Source organism: Gorilla gorilla, chromosome 9, assembly GCF_029281585.2.
Source record: "Gorilla gorilla gorilla isolate KB3781 chromosome 9, NHGRI_mGorGor1-v2.1_pri, whole genome shotgun sequence".
Classification (NCBI taxonomy): Eukaryota; Metazoa; Chordata; class Mammalia; order Primates; family Hominidae; genus Gorilla; species Gorilla gorilla.
Genome location: NC_073233.2, coordinates 121,603,462 through 121,623,043, shown reverse-complemented (window position 1 = coordinate 121,623,043; position 19,582 = coordinate 121,603,462). Strand labels below are relative to the sequence as shown.

General features: G+C 49.5%; 1 protein-coding gene across 4 annotated transcripts in view; it reads left to right on the top strand.

The window, feature by feature from the left end:
- The window catches only part of TMPRSS5 (transmembrane serine protease 5), a 35,222-nt gene extending 17,041 nt beyond the window's left edge, over positions 1–18,181 (top strand). For 2 of the 4 annotated variants that reach the window (XM_055356240.2, XM_031016452.3), the window contains exons 2-13: positions 5,628–5,730; positions 6,103–6,201; positions 6,706–6,828; positions 8,311–8,446; positions 8,758–8,871; positions 10,286–10,329; positions 11,087–11,249; positions 12,475–12,653; positions 14,781–14,879; positions 15,347–15,489; positions 15,803–15,955; positions 17,453–18,181. In XM_055356240.2, coding sequence (XP_055212215.2) covers positions 5,634–5,730; positions 6,103–6,201; positions 6,706–6,828; positions 8,311–8,446; positions 8,758–8,871; positions 10,286–10,329; positions 11,087–11,249; positions 12,475–12,653; positions 14,781–14,879; positions 15,347–15,489; positions 15,803–15,955; positions 17,453–17,467 — 1,365 coding nt within the window. In that variant the 5' untranslated portion in view covers positions 5,628–5,633 and the 3' untranslated portion in view covers positions 17,468–18,181. Of the gene's footprint in view, positions 1–5,627; positions 5,835–6,102; positions 6,202–6,705; positions 6,829–8,310; positions 8,447–8,757; positions 8,872–10,285; positions 10,330–11,086; positions 11,250–12,474; positions 12,654–14,780; positions 14,880–15,346; positions 15,490–15,802; positions 15,956–17,452 lie in introns of those variants that run through there. The other 2 variants (XM_055356241.2, XM_055356242.2) reach the window with 2 other exon arrangements.
- Positions 18,182–19,582: the final 1,401 nt, after the last annotated feature.

Sequence of the window (19,582 nt, the reverse complement as noted above, 5' to 3'; positions counted from 1 at the left end):
TACTGAGGCAGAAAAAAAGACTGGCCATGCCCTGGAATTCTCTCTAGATCAGGCCTGCCTCTCCACTCAGAGGGACATCAGCTCAAGAGCAATCACACAACCCCAGAGAAGAAATCCAAACCTTACCTTCTGTTGCTGCTTCTCTACTATCTTATGGGTGCTTGACTGGCTCTCCCAAGCCTGCTGTCCTGCAGCCTCATTGCCTGTGTCCTGTGAGTCTCATCTCTAGGCACAAGAAAGAATGTGTGTGGTTTGATACAAACCATGACCTCTGTTTCTCCTGGAAAAGCAAGGCCTGCAGCTCTTGGGAGGTCCAGTCCTATAGGTCCTGGGCTGTGGCTGGTGTAGGGAATAGGGAGGTGGGGCTGGTACCTCTTTCTATAGGCAAGATGTTGGGGCTGCTGCCCTGTCTGTGAGCTGAACTGGCATGGGTGCTCTGGGTCCAGTGGAATGATTTTTGGGGCAATTTAGAGGTGACTGACCTAGGTGAGTCTGACAAAGTCTTTCCTTCCTCCTGCCGGAGGGTTAGGAAGACAGTTCAGTGGAGTACGAAGGCATGACTCGGGAGGTTTTGGCGTGAAAAGAACATTTCATGTGACACATGAAAATCACATTTAAGCCAATACTGTCCTGGAGTCAGCGTTTCAGGCTTTTATCCTCATTGGGTACAACCCTATGTGTTGACAGGGAAAGATGCAGGGGAGACAGTAGTCTGCAGGGGAAATGGGAGTTGCTTCAGTTTTGAGAGCTCTTATCTACCCTACTGGATTATAAATTCTGGGGGGAAGGATCCACAGCTTAGGTGTAGTTCTTATTAATATTATTATACTTAACATTTGTATTGGGCTTTACAATTTTTAAAGTCATTTTAATTCACGTTATCTTATTTGTACCTCCCTCTGTCTCTCCCTCCCCCCTCCCTTCTTTCCTTCCCTCCTTTAATGTACTTTAACTGAATTCCCACTTTGTGCCAGGCTCTGTGCTTAGCCCTGGGATGCAAAAACCAGTGAGAAAGGAGAGAGAAGGAAGTAAATGAGCACAATATAGGGCCCAACAGGTGCTGTATGCATAGAAGGAAGCTTCCTGGAGAAGTGACATCTGTGCTGAGTCTCGAAGGGTCAGTTGGAGTCAGTTACATGGGAAAGGGGAGAGCAGGTGCAAAGTCTCTCTGTTGTGAGAGTGCCTGAAGGCACTGAGGTATGGCACGTATGTCAGTGTGACCCCAAATTTTGCTGTGGAGGGAGCAAGTGCTGGCAGTGAGGATGGAGAGGTGAGGCAAGGCGAGATCATGGAGGACTTTGTGAGCGATGCCATGGAGCTCTGGTTTGATCCTGAAGGCCACAAAGACTCATGGGGTAGAGATGGGGCTCACATGCTCATATTTGCATTTTAGAAAGATTACTCTGACTTTATGGCATGGAGAATAACAGAGACAGACAAGATACTCGAGGAGGGAGATTATTCCTTGGAAAGCAGGAGTTATTACTCTTATTTTACAAATGAGAAAATCGAAATTTGAAGAGATGGCCTGAGTTGTCCAAGTTCACATAGTAGGTTGCAGACTTAGCTTTGAACTGTCTGGTGTTTTTTTTAAGATCTTATTTTCATTACTCCTCTTCATGGCTCATGAGCTGCAGACACACATATGACTTACTCTGCTCTATGCTTTCTTATCCCCGTGCCTTTGCTGATTCAGTCCTCTTTGTCTGGACTGCCCAGTGCCCATTATATCAGCTCAAACCCTCTTCATCCCTGTGGGCCTGTCTCAGAGGCTGCTTTTTCTAGGAAGCCTTCTGTGATCACCTCAATGAGAAGTAAGCCCTTATTCTTTTGAATGATGATGGTAGTGTGTTAGTCTGTTCTCACACTGCTATGAAGAACTGCCTGAGACTGGGTAATTTATAAAGGAAAGAGGTTTAATTGACTCATAGTTCTGCATGGCTGGGGAAGCCTCAGGAAACTTACGATCATGGTGGAAGGGGAAGCAAACACACTCTTCTTCACATGCTGGCAGGAGAAAGAAGTGCAGAGTAAAGGGGGAAAGCCCCTTATAAAACCATCAGATCTTGTGAGAACTCACTCACTATCATGAGAACAGCATAGGGGAACTGCCCCCATGATCCAATCACCTACTATGAGGTCCCTCCCCCAGTGTGTGGTAATTACAATTCAAAATTACAATTCAAAATGAGATTGTGGGTGAGGGGAGAGCCAAATCATATCATTCTATCCTGGTCCCTTCCAAATCTCATGTCCTCATTTCAAAACACAATCATGCCTTTCCAACAGTCCCCCAAAGTCTTAACTCGTTCCAGCATTAACCCAAAAGTCCAAGTCCAAAGTCTCATTTGAGACAAGGCAAGTCTCTTCCGCCTATGAGCCTGTAAAATCAAAAGCAAGTTAGTTACTTCCTAGATACAATGGGATACAGGCATTGGGTAAATACACCTATTCCAAATGGGAGAAATTGGTCAAAACAAAGAGGTTACAGTCCCCATGCAAGTCTGAAATCCAATAGGGCAGTCGTTAAACCTTAAAGTTCCAAAATGATCTCCTTTGACTACATGCCTTATATCCAGGTCACGCTGATGCAAGAGGTGGGCTCCCATGGCCTTGGACAGCTCTGCCCTTGTGGCTTTGCAGGGCACAGCCCCACTTCTGGCTGCTTTCATGGGCTGCAGCTTTTCCAGGCTCACAGTGCAAGCTGTTGGTGGATCTATCATTCTGGGGTCTGGAGGATGGTGGCCTTCTTTTCACAGCTCCACTAGGCAGTGCCCCAGTGGGAACTCTGTGTGGGGGCTCCAACCCTACATTTCCCTTCCATACTGCCCTATCAGAGGATCTCCATGAGGGCTCCATCCCTGTAGCAAACATCTGCAAGGGCATCCAGGTGTTTCCATACATCCTCTGAAGTCTAGGTGGAGGTTTGCAAACCTCAGTTATTGACTTCTGTGCACCCGCAGGCTCAACACCACAAGGAGGCTGCCAAGGCTTGGGCTTGCACCCTCTGAAGCAATGATCCGAGCTGTACCTTGTCCCCTTTTAGCCATGGCTGGAGCTGATGCAGCTGGGACACACAGTACCATGTCCCAGGCTGCACAGAACAGGGGGTCCTGGCCTGGCCCACAAAACCATTTTTCTCTCCTGGGCCTCTGGTCTGGTAATGGAAGGGACTGCTCTGCGGGTCTCTGACATGCCCTGGAGATATTTTCCCCATTGTCTTGGTGATTAACATTTAGCTCTTCATTACTTATGCAAATTTCTGCAGCAGGCTTGAATTTCTCCTCAGAAAATGGGTTTTCTTTTCTATCACATCATCAGGCTACAAGTTTTCCAAACTTTTATGCTCTGTTTCCTCTTGAACACTTTGCTGCTTAGAAATTTCTTCTGCCAGATACCCTAAATCATCTCTCTCAAGTCCAAAGAGCCACAGATCTCACTACAGTGTGATCTAGAACCAGAAATACCATTTGACCCAGCAATCCCATTACTGTGTATATACTGAAAGGATTATAAATCATCTTACCGTAAAGACACATGCACACATATGTTTATTGCAGCATTATTTACAATAGCAAAGACTTGGAACCAACTCAAATGCCCATCAATGATAGACTGGATAAAGAAAATGTGGCACATATACACCATGGAATACTATGCAGCCATAAAAAAGAATGAGATAATGTCCTCTGCAGGGACATGGATGAAGCTGGAAGCCATTATTCTCAGCAAACTAACAAGGAACAGAAAACAAAACACCACATGTTCTCACTCATAAGTGGGAGTTGAACAGTGAGAATACATGGACATGGGGAGGGGAACAACACACCCCGGGGCCTGACTGGGGGTGGGGGACAAGGGGAGGGAGAGCATTAGGACAAATACCTAATGCATACGGGGCTTAAAACCTAGATGACGGGTTGATGGGTGCAGCAAACCACCATGGCACATGTATACCTATGTAACAAACCTGCAAGTTCTGTGCATGTATCCTGGAAGTTAAAGTAAAATAAAAAAATTAAAAAGAAAGACTATATGTCACATGATTTCATTTATATGAAACTATAAAAAAGGGAACTCTAATATACAGTGAGAGAAACAGATCAGTGATTTTCCAGGGCTGTGAGTTGGGGAGGAGTTAACTGCAGAAAGGCAGAAGGAAAATTTCTGGGGTGACCTTCATGTCCTATATTTTGATTGTGTTGGTCATGTGGGTGTACACATTTGTCAAAGTTTTGATCTGAGAACTTAAAATGTATGTAATATTTTGAATGTGCATTATGCCTCAATAAAATTGAACAAAACACCCCCCCCCCCCAAAAAAAACCACCAAAGTTCCACAGATCTCTAGGGCAGGGGCAAAATGCTTCTAGTTTTTTGCTAAAGCATAGCAAGAGTCACCTTTCCTTCAGTTTCCAAGACGTTCCTCATCTCCATCTGAGACCACCTCAGCCTGGACTTCATTGTCCATATCACTATCAGTATTTTGGTCAAAACCATTTAACAAGTCTCTAGGAAGTTCTAAACTTTCCCACATCTTCCTGTCTTCTTCTGAACCCTCCAAACTATTCCAACCTCTACCTGTTACCCAGTTCCAAAGTCACTTCCACATATTTAGGTATCTTTACAGCAGCACCAATTTACTGTATTAGTTTGTTCTCACACTGCTATAAAGAATTACTGGAGACTGAGTAATTTATAAAGCAAAGAGGTTTAATTGACTCACAGTTCCTCATGGCTGGGAGGCCTCAGGAAACTTACAATCATGGCAGAAGGGGAAGAAAACATGTCCTTCTTCACCTGGTGTCAGGAGAGAGAAGTGCAGAGTGGAGAGGGAAAAAGCCCCATATAAAACCACCAGATCTCGTGAGAACTCACTCACTATCAAGAGAACAACATTTGGGAACCAGCCCCATGATTTAATCACCTCCCACAAGGTCCCTACCCGAACACATGGGGATTACAATTTGGATTACAATTCAAGATGAGATTTTGGGTGGGGACACAGCTAAACCATATCAGGTAGTTTAGCTGAACTTTCCTTCTGTCACTTAACATATAGTGCTTTACATGACTTATCTTCAGGACCAGACTGCAGGTTCTTTGACACAGTCAGAGTGGGGAGTGGTCCACGTTGGTTTATTCTGAACTCCCTATAGTGTCCCCTATAGTGACCTGTGCACTTGGACCAAATATCTATGGAATGAATGAATGGGTGGGTGCATGGTGGAGGGGCACTTCTTCCTCTGAGATAGGAGGGAATGAAGAAGGGTGGGATCTTGAAGCTGAAGGAGGGTGTTGAGGGACTTTAGTAGATGCCTTCAATGTTTATGAAAGATGAAGGAGTGGCTAGGAGTGCAGGCTTTGGAGTGGGCCAAATCTGCATTCAAGTGTTTGCTACTGGCCATGTGAGAGTAAGGTCAGTGGGGTTAGGGCCCCAGGAGGGCACAGGGGAGCCTGGCAAGGTATTTGTGGGAATATACAGGGAGTCTCCAAGATGAGTAGAGGTTTACAAGTGGCAATGGAATCACGACTGGGGTTAAAGAATGGGGACTTGGACTGGGCTGTGACTTCTCTCAGCAGTCCTTGATGTGGGGATCCTGGGTGTCTGGCCCTTATTTCTCCAGAGCCTGATGCTGGATGACCAACCCCCTGTGGAGGCCCAGTATGCAGAGGAGGGCCCAGGACCTGGGATCTTCAGAGCAGAGCCTGGAGACCAGCAGCATCCCAGTAGGCCAGACTGGGCCATAGGGGAATGACAGGGTGGGGACAGTGGAGGGCAATCATCCTACATTCCCCGGATCCTCCTTGGGGTCAGCCCCACATGATTGATGGTGAGAGGCTGTCTCACTCTTTATCCCCAGACCTGCTTCTGCTCCCCATTTCCCACGTTAGGGATTGAGTGGGATTTGTGGGCTTCGGTGATCAGGCCCTCTCCATCCTCCCCTGCCCCCACTCCCTCCCTAATCTGGGCTGATGGGGCAGGAGGAGGTGTCCTGTTGGAGCTCTGTGGGTGCCTAGCCCCATGGTGGTGACTTAGGGTGAAGTAAGGCAGGCTGGCAGGAGCAGGGGACCCAGATACCCCTCTGCCCTTTCCCACAGTTTCTCAGGTGGTGTGCTGGCGTTCCATGCGACGTGGCTGTGCAGTGCTGGGAGCCCTGGGGCTGCTGGCCGGTGCAGGTGTTGGCTCATGGCTCCTAGGTCAGTGCGGGGGGCCTTTCTCTGGTGTGGGGGAGGTTGGAAGGGAGAAGCAGGTGCTGAGCAGGTGTTAAAGGTAAATGGGACAACTGTCTTCCTCAACTACTCTGTGCAGACAAGGGGAGAAAGGGTGAAATTGCAGCAGGAGGGATCTAGGCTCTACATAAAGAAGAACAAAGTGTATGATCCAAGGAGGCCTTAGTCAGACTTTTTTCTGGAAATCTTTCCCAGTGAGAGAGACACAGACAGAACACACACAGATAGAGACAGAGACATACTGAGAGACAGCTAGAGAGAGAGAGAGAGAGAGAGAGAGAGAGAGAGAGAGAGACAAAGGAGAGTCAAAGAGGCAGAGATAGAGGCCGAGGCTGAGAGAGATGGAGCGCTATGCCCCTCCTCAGCAGGTTGGTTGGGGAGCTGCCTGAGAGCAAGGTGGCTGATGAGGAGGTCAGCACCTTGACACCTTCCTTTGGAAATCAGACCCTTTCTCTTTGTTCTTCTCTAAAGTGCTGTACCTGTGTCCTGCTGCCTCTCAGCCCATTTCCGGGACCTTGCAGGATGAGGAGATAACTTTGAGCTGTTCAGAGGCCAGCGCTGAAGAAGCTCTGCTCCCTGCACTTCCCAAAACAGGTGGGCTGCACCCCTAAGGCTACGGGCCTCCCTCCCCAGCAGGGACCTGTCACAGCTGAGGGCAAGAGAACCGACACTGAAGGGCCATCTGTTCACTGCCAACCATATGTGTTTCCCTCCTCTAGTGTGAGGGCGGTGACAAGGTGTCACCTTGCAGAGGTGATCTCTGATCTGGGGCTTTCAGTGCTGCCTGAGGACTGTCCTGATCTCTAGCTGGGGCAAGGTCCAGAGACCAGGCTGGCAGGAGGGATGGAAACTTGCCATTTGGGGCAGAGTGAGCCAGGGACATGGGGGAGGAGGGATCAGGTGTGTGTGGGAGCCAGTGTGTGACCAGCAGGGCCACCTAGGGACCTGGGAACATCAGCCCACCTCATCCCCACTCTCCCTCTCCTGATTGTCCCCTCCCCTCCAGGTAAGAGTTGGGGATCAGAAGGTACAATGCTGTCCAGAGGCTGGGGCTTAGAATAACCTCATTAGAATAAGGTTGGAGTCTGTCTTTGACTGTGTGACTTTGGGCACATTACTTCTTGTTGCTTATGTTTCCTTCTCCATAAAATGGAAATACAAATATTTACTGCACAAATTTTTTAAGGATAAAACAAACTAATCTAAGAAAAGATATTAGCACAGAACTTGTGTAGTAGTCTGTTTGGTTTGCCGTGACTAAGTACCACAGACCGGGTGGTTTAAACCACATTTGTTTTCTCACCGTTCTGGTGGCTAGAAGTCCAAGATCAAGGTGCTGTTGAATTTGGTTTCAGGAGAGAGCTCTTTTCCTGGATTGTAGATGGCTGTCTTCTGCCTGTGTACTCCCCGGGCCTTTCCTCTGCTCTTGAGGAGAGAGGGAGCTCTCTGGTGTCTCTTCCTCTTCTTATAAGGACACTGGCTCTATTGGATCAGGGTGTCACCTTCGTGACCTCATTTAACCTTAATCACCTTCTTAAAGGCCCTGTCTCCAAATACAGTCACATTGAGGGTTGGGGCTTTAACATATGAATTTGTGTGTGTGTGTTTGGGGGCGGGGACATGAGTCAGTCCATAATAGCCTGGAAAAAGCATACACTCAACAACTGGTAACTATTATTATCACAAGATTTGAAATCAGAAGACCTGGATTTAAGTCCTGGATCCATCATTTCCTGACACTGTGATCTTGGGGAAGTTGCTTAAACTCCATGCCTTAGTTCTCCTTCTGCAGAATGGAGAGGATGGCAGTACTCATTGCACCGGGCTGCTGTGACAATGAATGGTAGACCACGGTTAAAAACACATGGTTAAAATAGAAAACTGAAATGCTCTACCAAAAGGGGTGATACTGCTCTTGGGACTGGTCTCACTCCCCGGGGAGCAGGGAACTTGGCACTGGGTGACCCAGATGCTGTCATTAAGGCCTCTTCAAGTACTACAGAATCCTGGGTCCAGCTCTTCCTGTCCCATCCTATCACCATCCTCTCCCATGTGGTTTTCATGCTGTGATTTCAGTATCTTTCAGAATAAACAGCGAAGACTTCTTGCTGGAAGTGCAAGTGAGGGATCGGCCACGCTGGCTTCTGGTCTGCCATGAGGGCTGGAGCCCCGCCCTGGGGCTGCAGATCTGCTGGAGCCTTGGGCATCTCAGGTAACAGGAGTTAGATGTGGGTCCTGTGAAGGGGGAGGCCTGGCTGGTGTGGGATGGGAGTTGGAGACCTCTATCTGCCTGTCACTGGTCAATGTGCTCAGGAAATGTCAAGAGGTCTTTTTGGCCATCTTCTGGCCTCTGGGCACAATGGTGCCCCAGCCCATTTCTCTGTTTGGAGTATTACTGCTTTTTAACAAGCATAAATCCCAGCAGTAGTCATTATCACAGTCTTGCGGTCACTATACTAGTATTATATCTCGTACATATTCCAGTTATGATTTCCTCCTGTTGTATTCCCTTCTTCTACCAAGACTCACTCACCACAAGGGAGTAAACCTCACTGACATCAAACTCAACAGTTCCCAGGAGTTTGCTCAGCTCTCTCCTAGACTGGGAGGCTTCCTGGAGGAGGCGTGGCAGCCCAGGTAGGACTACTGAGGCTGTTAGGTGAGTGGGGTCCTTTACTTCCTGGTGGTCAGTCCAGCAAAAGTCTCCTTTCCTGGGATCCCGGTGGTGAGGACACTGGTGGCCTAAGATAGGAGGACAAAGAGGAACATTTCCTAGTTAGAAATTACAAACTCAGTTCACATGAGCCCTGTCTGTCACCACTTCACATCTGCTATTTGCCCTTCACAAGAAATGTAGGGTTGGTTATTATTGTCACAAGATTTGAAATGGTACTCATCGCCATTTTACAGGTTAGGAAACTGAGGCTTAATAAGGTTAAAGAGTCTTCTCCAAGGTCACATAAGTAATAAGCAACCAAGTCAAGCCTTGAAACCAGGCTCCTGTCTCCAAGCTAAGTGCTCTCTGAATCCTGCCACACATTATTTGGATAATTCGGATATTTCAGGAAAGAGATGGTTGAGTTGCTCTGGCTAAGAGTTGCTTGTAGTCTGGAGAGTCTCCTAGAGAAGAGGGCTGTGGAATGGAGCAGCCCCTTCCCCAGATCCTGGGGATGGTTTGGTATGACTGGGGCACAAGCGGAGAGGGTCCTTGTGCCTTCCTAGGCTTCCTCAATCTGCCTATCAGCCTCCTGGGATAGAAAGGTGGGCACCCCCATTACCACATTTCCAATTTGAACTGTTCCTTCAGGCCCCTCCTGTCCAGCTCCTGTGCTCAGGAATGTGGCTGGAGTTGGGAAGGTTCTAACAGGGTTCTTGTCTTGGATACCTGAATGGGAAAATGGAAGTAGGGGTGGGGCTGACTCCTCCAGGAGAGCCGGGAGGGCTGTGGATTTGGGAAACTAGGAGAAACTAAGAGGGTCTAGACATTGGAATGCTAGGGGCAAGAGGTGAGTAAAGAAAGAGAAGAGAGTTTTGGTCAAAAAAGGAACTAAGAGCTAAGAGAGAAGAGGGGAAAGAGGAGAGCAAGAATATGAATATGCAAGGCCCAGGCAGAGGGACCAGGGTGGAGAATACAGCACACCTAGGAAGGAGCATGGGGTGAAGAACCCTAGTCATGCACACACTCACCTATCCCTTCATTCATTCATTGAGTGTGTATTCATTCAGGACACTTAGTGGGAACAGTGTGGCTTTCTCATCTGTAAACACGGTATGTCCCAGTTGATCTGCAAGGACCATGAAGTCCTTCTGTTGCCCTCTGGGAGACTAGGCAGGAGGTGTGCTCCTGTCCTGGGGACCAGTGATGAGGAGGGGTCTGAGTGTTTGGGTGGGGGCAGGAAGGAAATGATGGTATTCTTCAGGCTGTGGCTACATGACAGCCTTAAGAACTGTCCACCACCCTCACCAGCCTCCCCCATTCTTCACGTCCTTGGATGTGTGTGGCTGCAGGGTGGCCCCTGCCCAGCTTCTTGTTGGTACCTCTGTTTTGCAGGAACAACTGCACTTCTGGTCGAGTTGTTTCCCTCAGATGCTCTGGTGAGTCATATCTTGGTCTAGGGGAGGTGGCAGTGAGAGGAAGGGGTGTTCCCCCTGCCTCAAGTGTGGAAGAGCCCTACGGTGAGACTGCTGGGCCTGGGGTAGGGGTCTTGCCCACCTGCCCATCTGCCTGCCAGGCCCCTTCTTGCAGTTGCTGTTCTGCCCCAGCCGAACCCTTTCTAAGCCTCCATCATGTCCCTCACCAGCCACAGATCTGGGCTGATGATCTCCTTCCTTCACTACCTGCCACTCTCTTCCTTGGCCTCTGACACCAACTCCATATTTCTTCTGGAAAGCCCCAGAGGTGAAATTATTATTGGCTATTGAGTGACCTGTTAGCAGCTTCAGGAAACTAAGGGTAGGTGGTGAATCAGGTACCAAACGGGAAGCAATCTGTGGAGTTCCTTTCATTGGTCTTCCCGTTCATCTACCCGTCTCTTCATCTGTCCATTCACACATCCTTCCACACACCAACACTTCGACCTTTACTACAGGACAGGCATTCTCTTAGGTACTAGGGCTCCATTAGTGCAGATACAGTTTCTGCTTTCAGTGGGCCCACAGCTGGATGGGGCAGGCAGGGGTGAAATCAACACTTCTACCTTCCCATCCCCCATACTTAGGACCAGGAATAAGAAAGGAGAGCTGTCCACACTGGCTCTCTGGGGCTTGGCACTGGGCCACGCTCCCTGAGAGTTAGGACCATGCTGACACTCACCTCTCTCTCTCTTTCTATCTCACCCATCTCTGTTGGCAGAGTGTGGAGCGAGGCCCCTGGCTTCCCGGATAGTTGGTGGGCAGTCTGTGGCTCCTGGGCGCTGGCCGTGGCAGGCCAGCGTGGCCCTGGGCTTCCGGCACACGTGTGGGGGCTCTGTGCTAGCGCCACGCTGGGTGGTGACTGCTGCACATTGTATGCACAGGCAAGTCTCTGTGGCTGCTGGGGACAGAGAGCCTCAGTTGCCCTTTCTGTTCGGCTGTTGGTATGTCCTGTATCAAATGTTCGTGTCCACTATCTCCAGCTTTTTGCTCCAAAAGGGTAAGGCTGGTGTTTGTGAAGTTCTCCCATTCAGTATCAAGAACAGATCTGCACAAATAACAGTAATAATATGAAGATTTGTTCTTTATATTCATCAGTTTTTTTGTTTTTTTTTGGGACAGAGTCTCACTTTGTTGCCCAGGCTGGAGTGCAGTGGCGCAATCTTGGCTCACTGCAACCTTCACCTCCTGGGTTCAAGCGATTCTTGTGCCTCAGCTGGGCACCACTATGTTCAGCTAATTTTTTGTGTTTTTAGTAGAGATGGGGTTTCGCCATGTTGGCCAGGCTGGTCTCGAACTCCTGACCTCAGATGATCTGCCTGCCTCAGCCTCCCAAAGTGCTGAGACAACAGGCGTGAGCCACCGTGCCTGGCCTCATCAGCTTTTAAGTGTTAAAAATACTTTCACATTCACAGTATCCTGTGTTTCTTCAGGCTTACCTTTGGTTCAATCATTTTCCATGTAATTATTTGGTTAATATGTTTCTTCCCCTTTAGATGGGAAGCTCTGCAGGAGCAGGGACTCTCAGTCTTATTTACCACTAATCTCTTTGTAGATTTATCCACTGCTGTGTCCTCAGGGTCTAGAACAGTCCCTGGAATATAGTAGGTGCTTAATAAATATGACTTGGAGGAATGAATGAATGATGAGTGAATGAGCTCTTTGATCTTCTCTTGGTGCCGAACAGGGCAGAGAGTGTAATCCCCATTTTACCGAGGCTGGGAGGGAGAAGTGCCTCTCCCATGATCACACACAGTAGGTTGAGAGACGGGACCAGGGGAAGTTTTTCCAACACAAGGCCCTCTGTGTGTTTGTTATAAAACTTGGAGGGAAGTTATGCAGGAAAGAGGGAGTGGTGGTTGCAGGTGACCCATAGTCTTCTCTATCCATCAGTCCTGCTGCATTTATTAAGCACCTACTGCATGCCCAGTGTCTTGCCGGCTGCTGGGGTGATACTAAGAGGCATAGTCTGTGGGGCCTGGGAGCTCACCGCCTGCTGATGGCCCCCCCACCAATGGCTGCTCTGGCCAGCTTCCTCCACCTGCTACCTCGCTTAGGAACACCTCTTCTGCGCCTTCCTTCCCCACTCAGCATGGCCCCTGTGTGCAGTTTCAGGCTGGCCCGCCTGTCCAGCTGGCGGGTTCATGCGGGGCTGGTCAGCCACAGTGCCGTCAGGCCCCACCAAGGGGCTGTGGTGGAGAGGATTATCCCACACCCCCTCTACAGTGCCCAGAATCATGACTACGACGTCGCCCTCCTGAGGCTCCGGACCCCTCTCAACTTCTCAGGTGCGGCACTGGCTTGAGGGTGGGCAGGCTGGAGACTATGGCGAGAGAGGGCGGGGGCTGGGTGGGAGAGTGGTGAGCTGATTTCTGAAGTTTCCTCTGAACACTGTAAACCTTAAAACATTCTATTTATTTTGGGACTAGTGAATTTTGGCATCATCTGGTTCTGAAATTGTTATCAATTCTTGTACAGGCTCTTTTGGGAAAAGAGGTTCAGATCCTTTTCATGGCTGGGCTGCAGGTGGGCTTTGCCTTGAGGTCCGAAGCAGCTGCCCCATCCACCAATAGGCTGCTCCACCCCTGTCCCCAGGCTAGCCTCGGGTCCTAGCCATTTGGTGCCATGTTACAGTTTATGAGATACATTTTTTCAAATATCTTCTCTTTCAGTCCTCGTAACAACCCTGATAGATAGTTGAAACAGGTAGATACAGACAAGAGCACTGCAGTGCAGGGAGGGAAGCAACTCTCTTCAAGGTCATGTGGCAAACAGTTCCTAAGCCTGATGCCAGGGCTCCTCCTGCTGCTGCACCTGCCAGTGAGCCCAGGCTGGAGCTATACCAGCAGCCACTCTCCCCGACACACATGTGCATGTGGGCATTCACCTACAAACACACACACATGCACTCACACAGTTACGTGCACATAGACTCACACGTGAGCATTCACATATGCTCACACGTACGTGCTCACATGAACACACTTGCGCAAACACACCATACACACAAACATGCACACTGTACACACACATATACATTCACATATACTTAACACCCCTTCCTCCCGTCATCACCTGTAGCCTTAAGTTTCCCAAATAACAGTCATTGCCATACACATTTCACAAATTGTATCACATACGTGAACTATTGTTCAACAGATAATATTTCTAAGGCTGGGCGTGGCGGCTCACGCCTGTAATCCCAGCACTTTGGGAGGGTGAGGTGGGCAGATCACTTGAGGTCAGGAGTTCAAGTCCAGCCTGGCCAACATGGTGAAACCCCGTCTCTACTAAAAATACAAAAATGAGCTGGGTGTGGTAGCTCATGCCTGTAGTCCCAGCTACTCGGGAGGCTGAGGCAGGAGGATCACTTGAACCTGGGAGGCAGAGATTGCAGTGAGCTGAGATCATGCCACTGCACTCCAGCCTGGGTGACAAAGCAAGACTCCGTCTCAAAAAAAAAAGAAAAAAAAGAAAAGAAAACTTTCTTAGTTGACCGAAATAAGTATATTTAAAAGAAAAATACTACTATATTAGTATCTAAGTAGTAGATACTACATGGGTATCTACTGTAGTAGTATTTCTCTTTTAAATATACTTATTTAATTATAATAAATAGTATATTTACTATATAGTATAGTAAGTAAATAGCGTATTTACTATTTAAATATACAAAATAGGTATAGTAAATAGATAATAATTAGTATCTCTAGTTAGAGAACCTATATTACTTACCTAACTAGAGAACCTATGTTACTTATAATAAATAGATACTAACCACAAAAATATGTAGCATGAAAAGAAATCAGTGTGGAAGTTCTAGGTAGCTGAGTCCGCTGCAGAAGTTGTTGCACCTGGGCTTGCTGTCTCCTGTTTGGTGGGAGGATGGCAGGCAGTAAGAAAGGCACAGACCAGCACCAAATGAAGTCTTTCTCTGTGATGCGGTTAGAGGGACTGAAAGAGAATTGAAAAGGACATGGCATTCTCCCCAAGTGAACGCTTTACTCAGTGGTGTGCCTATGTACTACCTAAAATCATGCATGGCTGCACCCATGGGATATGTCACGTTTTTGGAAACACTGTCCTCATTAGAAGTGGGTACCCATGGCCTGAAAGAATTTTCACCCCCACTCCATCCCCAGGTGTGGGGAGGGGGCAGCATGGGTCCTGTCCACCCACAGAGGGCGCCATGCACACTGCAGTTTGCATGCTGTCCTCTGTGACAGGGGACCCCAAAGATGGGACAGTGCCCCACTTGCATAGCCATCTAGGAGGCCTGGCTGGTGGAACCCAGGAGCCAGGACTGTTTGAGAAGGGGGGTGAGGAGGACTTGCCAGTCCTGGGTCCTTCGCCCAGGCTCTGCAGTGGGGGAAGCCAAGCCTCACTGGGGATCAGGACCATGTGCCTCTCTACAGACACTGTGGGCGCTGTGTGCCTGCCGGCCAAGGAGCAGCATTTTCCGAAGGGCTCGCGGTGCTGGGTGTCTGGCTGGGGCCACACCCACCCTAGCCATAGTGAGTCAGCTCCTTGGGCCCTCGGTGCAGGGGCGGGCGGGGGAGGCATTCTTCCCCAGGGTGAGGCAAGGCCACATCCCCCGGCCACATGACAGTGCCAGCCCTGTTTTTCCCTGGCATCACCCTTGGCCAGGCCTAGGGGCTCCAGTCTCCCCTGCTTGGGCCTTTCTGGGGAGAACATCTACTGCAAGTTTTCCCTAAACCCAGACCCTTTTACTCCCCCTCCCCTTGTCCCAGGAGCGCCATGGTCTCACATTTGGTGTATGTGTGAGTCCTCCTGCTCTTCCCACTCCCAGCCCCCAAGTCTGATAGCCTACTGCTTCCTTGCTCAGCATCCACAGCTCCCACCCTGGGCTCGCCTCTTTGGGTCTCCCTGTCTCTGGGACTTCGAATTACCTCCCCTCTTGCTGCTCTGCCTGCCTGGGCCTTGCTTTGTGCCCTGCAGTTTTTCTCGGTGTCTCTCATAGCTTACAGCTCGGATATGCTCCAGGACACGGTGGTGCCCCTGCTCAGCACTCAGCTCTGCAACAGCTCTTGCGTGTACAGCGGAGCCCTCACCCCCCGCATGCTTTGTGCTGGCTACCTGGACGGAAGGGCTGATGCATGCCAGGTGTGGCCTGTGGTGGCTGGGGTGAGGGTGGGAGTGGAGGTGGGGGTGGGAGGGCAGGGGGCCTGCTGTGACTTGGCCCCCTGCCCTGGTCTGAGCTTGTCGGTGCTGTGAGACAGCCTCTCTAGAAGGAGGGGCACCTAGGCAAGTCTGGAGCTCATGCTAAGGGTTTAAGGAGGGGTGAGGCCAGCAGGTATCTCAGCTAGAAGCAGGCAGGGCCCAGTAAGGAGATTCCACTTGCCATAGTGGTCTGGTGCTCTCCATCAGGAAGAACTAACTGGCTGTTTCTCTGTGTCTCCATGCCTGGATCCCTTAGGGAGATAGCGGGGGCCCCCTAGTGTGCCCAGATGGGGACACATGGCGCCTGGTGGGGGTGGTCAGCTGGGGGCGTGGCTGCGCAGAGCCCAATCACCCAGGTGTCTACGCCAAGGTATCTGAGTTTCTGGACTGGATCCATGACACTGCTCAGGTGAGTGTGGGGGCAGGAGTAGGGCAGGGAGATTTCTAAAGGACCTGCCCTCGAATGCAAGGAACCTTACCCCTTAGGCCCGGGCCCTGCTGGGGACTGGGGAGGGGGCTAGGACATATTCCCCAGAGTGAGTGGAGGAAGAAGTGAAGCTTAAACATTGAATCCATTGGATTTCTATCAATTTAAGGATGAACTGGGTAAGAGTATGCCTGAGTTTGTATCCCAGATCTACCATTTCCTGTGTCGACCTTTGGCAAATTTCTAACTTTGTTAAACCTTAATTTCCTGATAATAACCATGATGGCTACTTATATGCTATTGTTATATGCTATTAAATAAGACCCGTACAATGCCTAGCACAGTGCTAGGCTTAGAGTGAGTGATATGCAGTGTTTTTTGTTTTTTTTTTGAGATGGAGTTTTGCTCTTGTTGCCCAGGCAGGAGCACAATGGTGCAATCTCAGCTCACTGCAACCTCTATCTCCCGGGTTCAAGCGATTTTCCTGCCTCAGCCTCCCAAGTAGCTGGGATTACAGGCATGCGCCACCATGCCTGGCTAACTTTTTGTATTTAGTAGAGATGGGTTTCACCATGTTGGTCAGGCTGGTCTTGAACTCCTGAGCTCAGGTGATCCACCAGCCTTGGCCTCCCAAAGTGCTGGGATTACAGGCATGCACCACTGTGCCCGGCCTATCGTGTTATTTATGTGTATATCTGTTACCATCATTCATCCCTGGTCTCTAAGGCAGTTACTAGTGGCCACATTCCCTGCACTGTGGAGAGAGCTCAGCATTTAGCAGTTCGGGTTCTGCACCTACGTAAATTGTGTGACTCCGGGCAAGCCACTCTCCTTCATCTGTTCAATGGGAAGGCCAAGTGAGATAATGTGTATAAAAACACATTACTGGTCGGGTGGGGTGGCTCACGCCTGTAATCCTAGCACTTTGGGCGGCCAAGGTGGGCGGATCACGAGGTCAGGAGTTCGATATCAGCCTGGCCAACGTGGTGAAACCCCGTCTATACTAAAAATACAAAAATTAGCTGGAGCTGGACATGGTGGCACGCACCCAGCTACTTGGGAGGTTGAGGCAGGAGGATCGCTTAAACCTGGGAGGTGGAGGTTCCAGTGAGCTGAGATCATGCCACTGCACTCCAGGCTGGGCGACAGAGCAGGACTCTGTCTCGAAAACAAAACAAAACAAAAACATTATTTACATAAAGTGTTTTACAAATTTAGGGCATGATCATGAAAAGCATCTTCCTCTAAGGTTGGGCAGGGGTGGGGGTTGGTAGATAATACATTCGGAGTTTACAGGGAATGTATGTATTGATCTTCTCAAAGAAATCTTACAAAAAATCTTGAGCAGCAGATATTTTTAGCCCCATTTGATAGAAGTGAAAATCAAGGCCCTGCATGGTTAAGTGATTTACTAAAATAAAAGTCGCTTGGCTAGTATAGAGCCATGCTGTGAATCAGTTCCTTTCCCTTTTGGTCTAGGACTCCCTCCTCTGAGTCCTGCTGTTTCCTCCAGTCTCACTGCACACCACTGCCTCATGCTTCCTGGGGCCTCCAGCAGCTCCACTAATGGAGGAGAGGCAGTAGCCTCCGACGCAGAACGCATGGACCTCCTACTACTGTGTGCGAGGAACAGTCACTACCCACCGGCCAGCCACCCAGCCAACAGGTCTCTCCTCTTGCGCCCTGATTTCAGAGTCCTCTTTCTCACTAGAGACTCAATGACAGAAGAGAGGCTGGGACTTGGTTGGGCATGCTGTGGTTGCTGAGGGATGAGGGGGAGGAGAGAGGTAGGAGCTGGAGATGAAGAGGCTGCTGGAAGCAGCAGGAAGCCTGCCCTCCTGCCCTCTCCCCTCCCTGCCCCTGTGTGAGTCTTTTGGGAGGGTGCTGGGAGGTGCCCCCCGTCCCGCCTTTTTCCTGTGCTCTAGGTGGGCTAAGTGCCTCCCTAGAGGACTCCATGGCTGAGAGGCTCCTGGGCAGATGGGGTCAAGGCTGGGCCAGCCCAGATGAAGCCTACGGGAGTCAGGACCCTCTCCACTCTCCCTCTCCACTCCCCTTCCTGTTCTCACCTGGCTGTGGCTGGCCCTGTGTGGGGTGGGTACACTGGAAAACAAGAAGGTTGGAGTTGGTCTAGGACATTGGTTTTAAATGACAGTTCTGTGAACTGGTCCAAGGAGTTCTGTTATTAAAGTGATATATGGTCTTGGTCCAGTTTTCTCTGTCTCCTCTCTCTCACTCGCACAAAGACAGACAGACAGACAGACACAAACACATATTACAGGGTAGAATTACAATTTTCCTTCTATCTTCTATACATATTGAAGCTTTGGTGCTGACTCCTGTTCATCTACTTGAGAAATTTTGGTTTGTGCTTATTTGTTTTGCCCAGGCTGGAGTGCAGTGGTACCATCTCTGCTCACTGCAGCCTCGATGTTGTGGGCTCAGTGCCTGCCACCTCAACCTCTCTGGTAGCTGGGACTACAGGTGCATGCCACCACACACAGCTAATTCTTCTTTGTATCTTTTGTAGAAATGGGGTTTGTTTAATTCTTTAAATTTGTTAAATCTATATGTTGGCCGGGCGCGGTGGCTCACCCCTGTAATCCCAGCACTTTGGGAGGCCGAGGCCGGCAGATCACGAGGTCAGGAGATTGAGACCATCCTGGCTAACACAGTGAAACCCCATCTGTACTAAAAATACAAAAAATTAGCCAGGCATGGTGGCGGGCGCCTTGTAGTCCCAGCTACTCGGGAGGCTGAGGCAGGAGAATGGCGTGAACCTGGGAGGCAGAGCTGGCAGTGAGCCGAGCTGCACTCCAGCCTGGGTGACAGCGCGAGACTCCGTCTCAAAAAAAAAAAAAAAAAATCTACATGTCATAATCTGCAATGAAAAGCCTTAGCCATCCAGGTGCTCTGAGATCTTGAGTCTGAGAACCACTTAAGTCAATGCTCTCTTGGGAAGGTCTGGTTTCCCTGCAAGGCCCATCTCTCCTTCTCTCTCCTTTTTTTTTTTTTTTTGAGACGAAGTCTTGCTCTGTCACTCAGGCCGGAGTGCAGTGGTGCCATCTTGGCTCACTGCAACCTCTGCCTCCCGGGTTCAGGCAATTCTCCTGCCTCAGCCTCCCGAGCAGCAGGGATTACAGGCGCACTACAACCACCATGCCTAGTTAGTTTTTTGTATTTTTAGTACGGATGGGATTTCACCACATTGGCCAGGCTGGTCTCGAACTCCCGAGCTCAGGTGATCCACCTGCCTCGCCCTCCCAAAGTGCTGGTATTACAGGTGTGAGCCACCGCACCTAGACCCAACCCATCTCTCCTTCTTAGCTCTTGTTTTGGAACTGGGGCTTTGACTTGGCCTCTCTTTTTGAGTTTTATGCCCAGTTAGCATTTCCTTGGGTAAGCCTCTCCCCAACTCTCTCCTCTCTAGCAGTTAAAATGTAATTGGCATCTTGTTTCTAAAAACTGCAGTGAATTTTTTATGGTGCTTACCCAAGGAAATGCAACTAGTGTTTAGCAATAACAGAACTTTGTGAGTTTATCAGCATATTTTTTGAGGAGTTGTACAAATGATTACTCTTTTCTAGAGGGTCTGCTCCCTTTACATGAAGT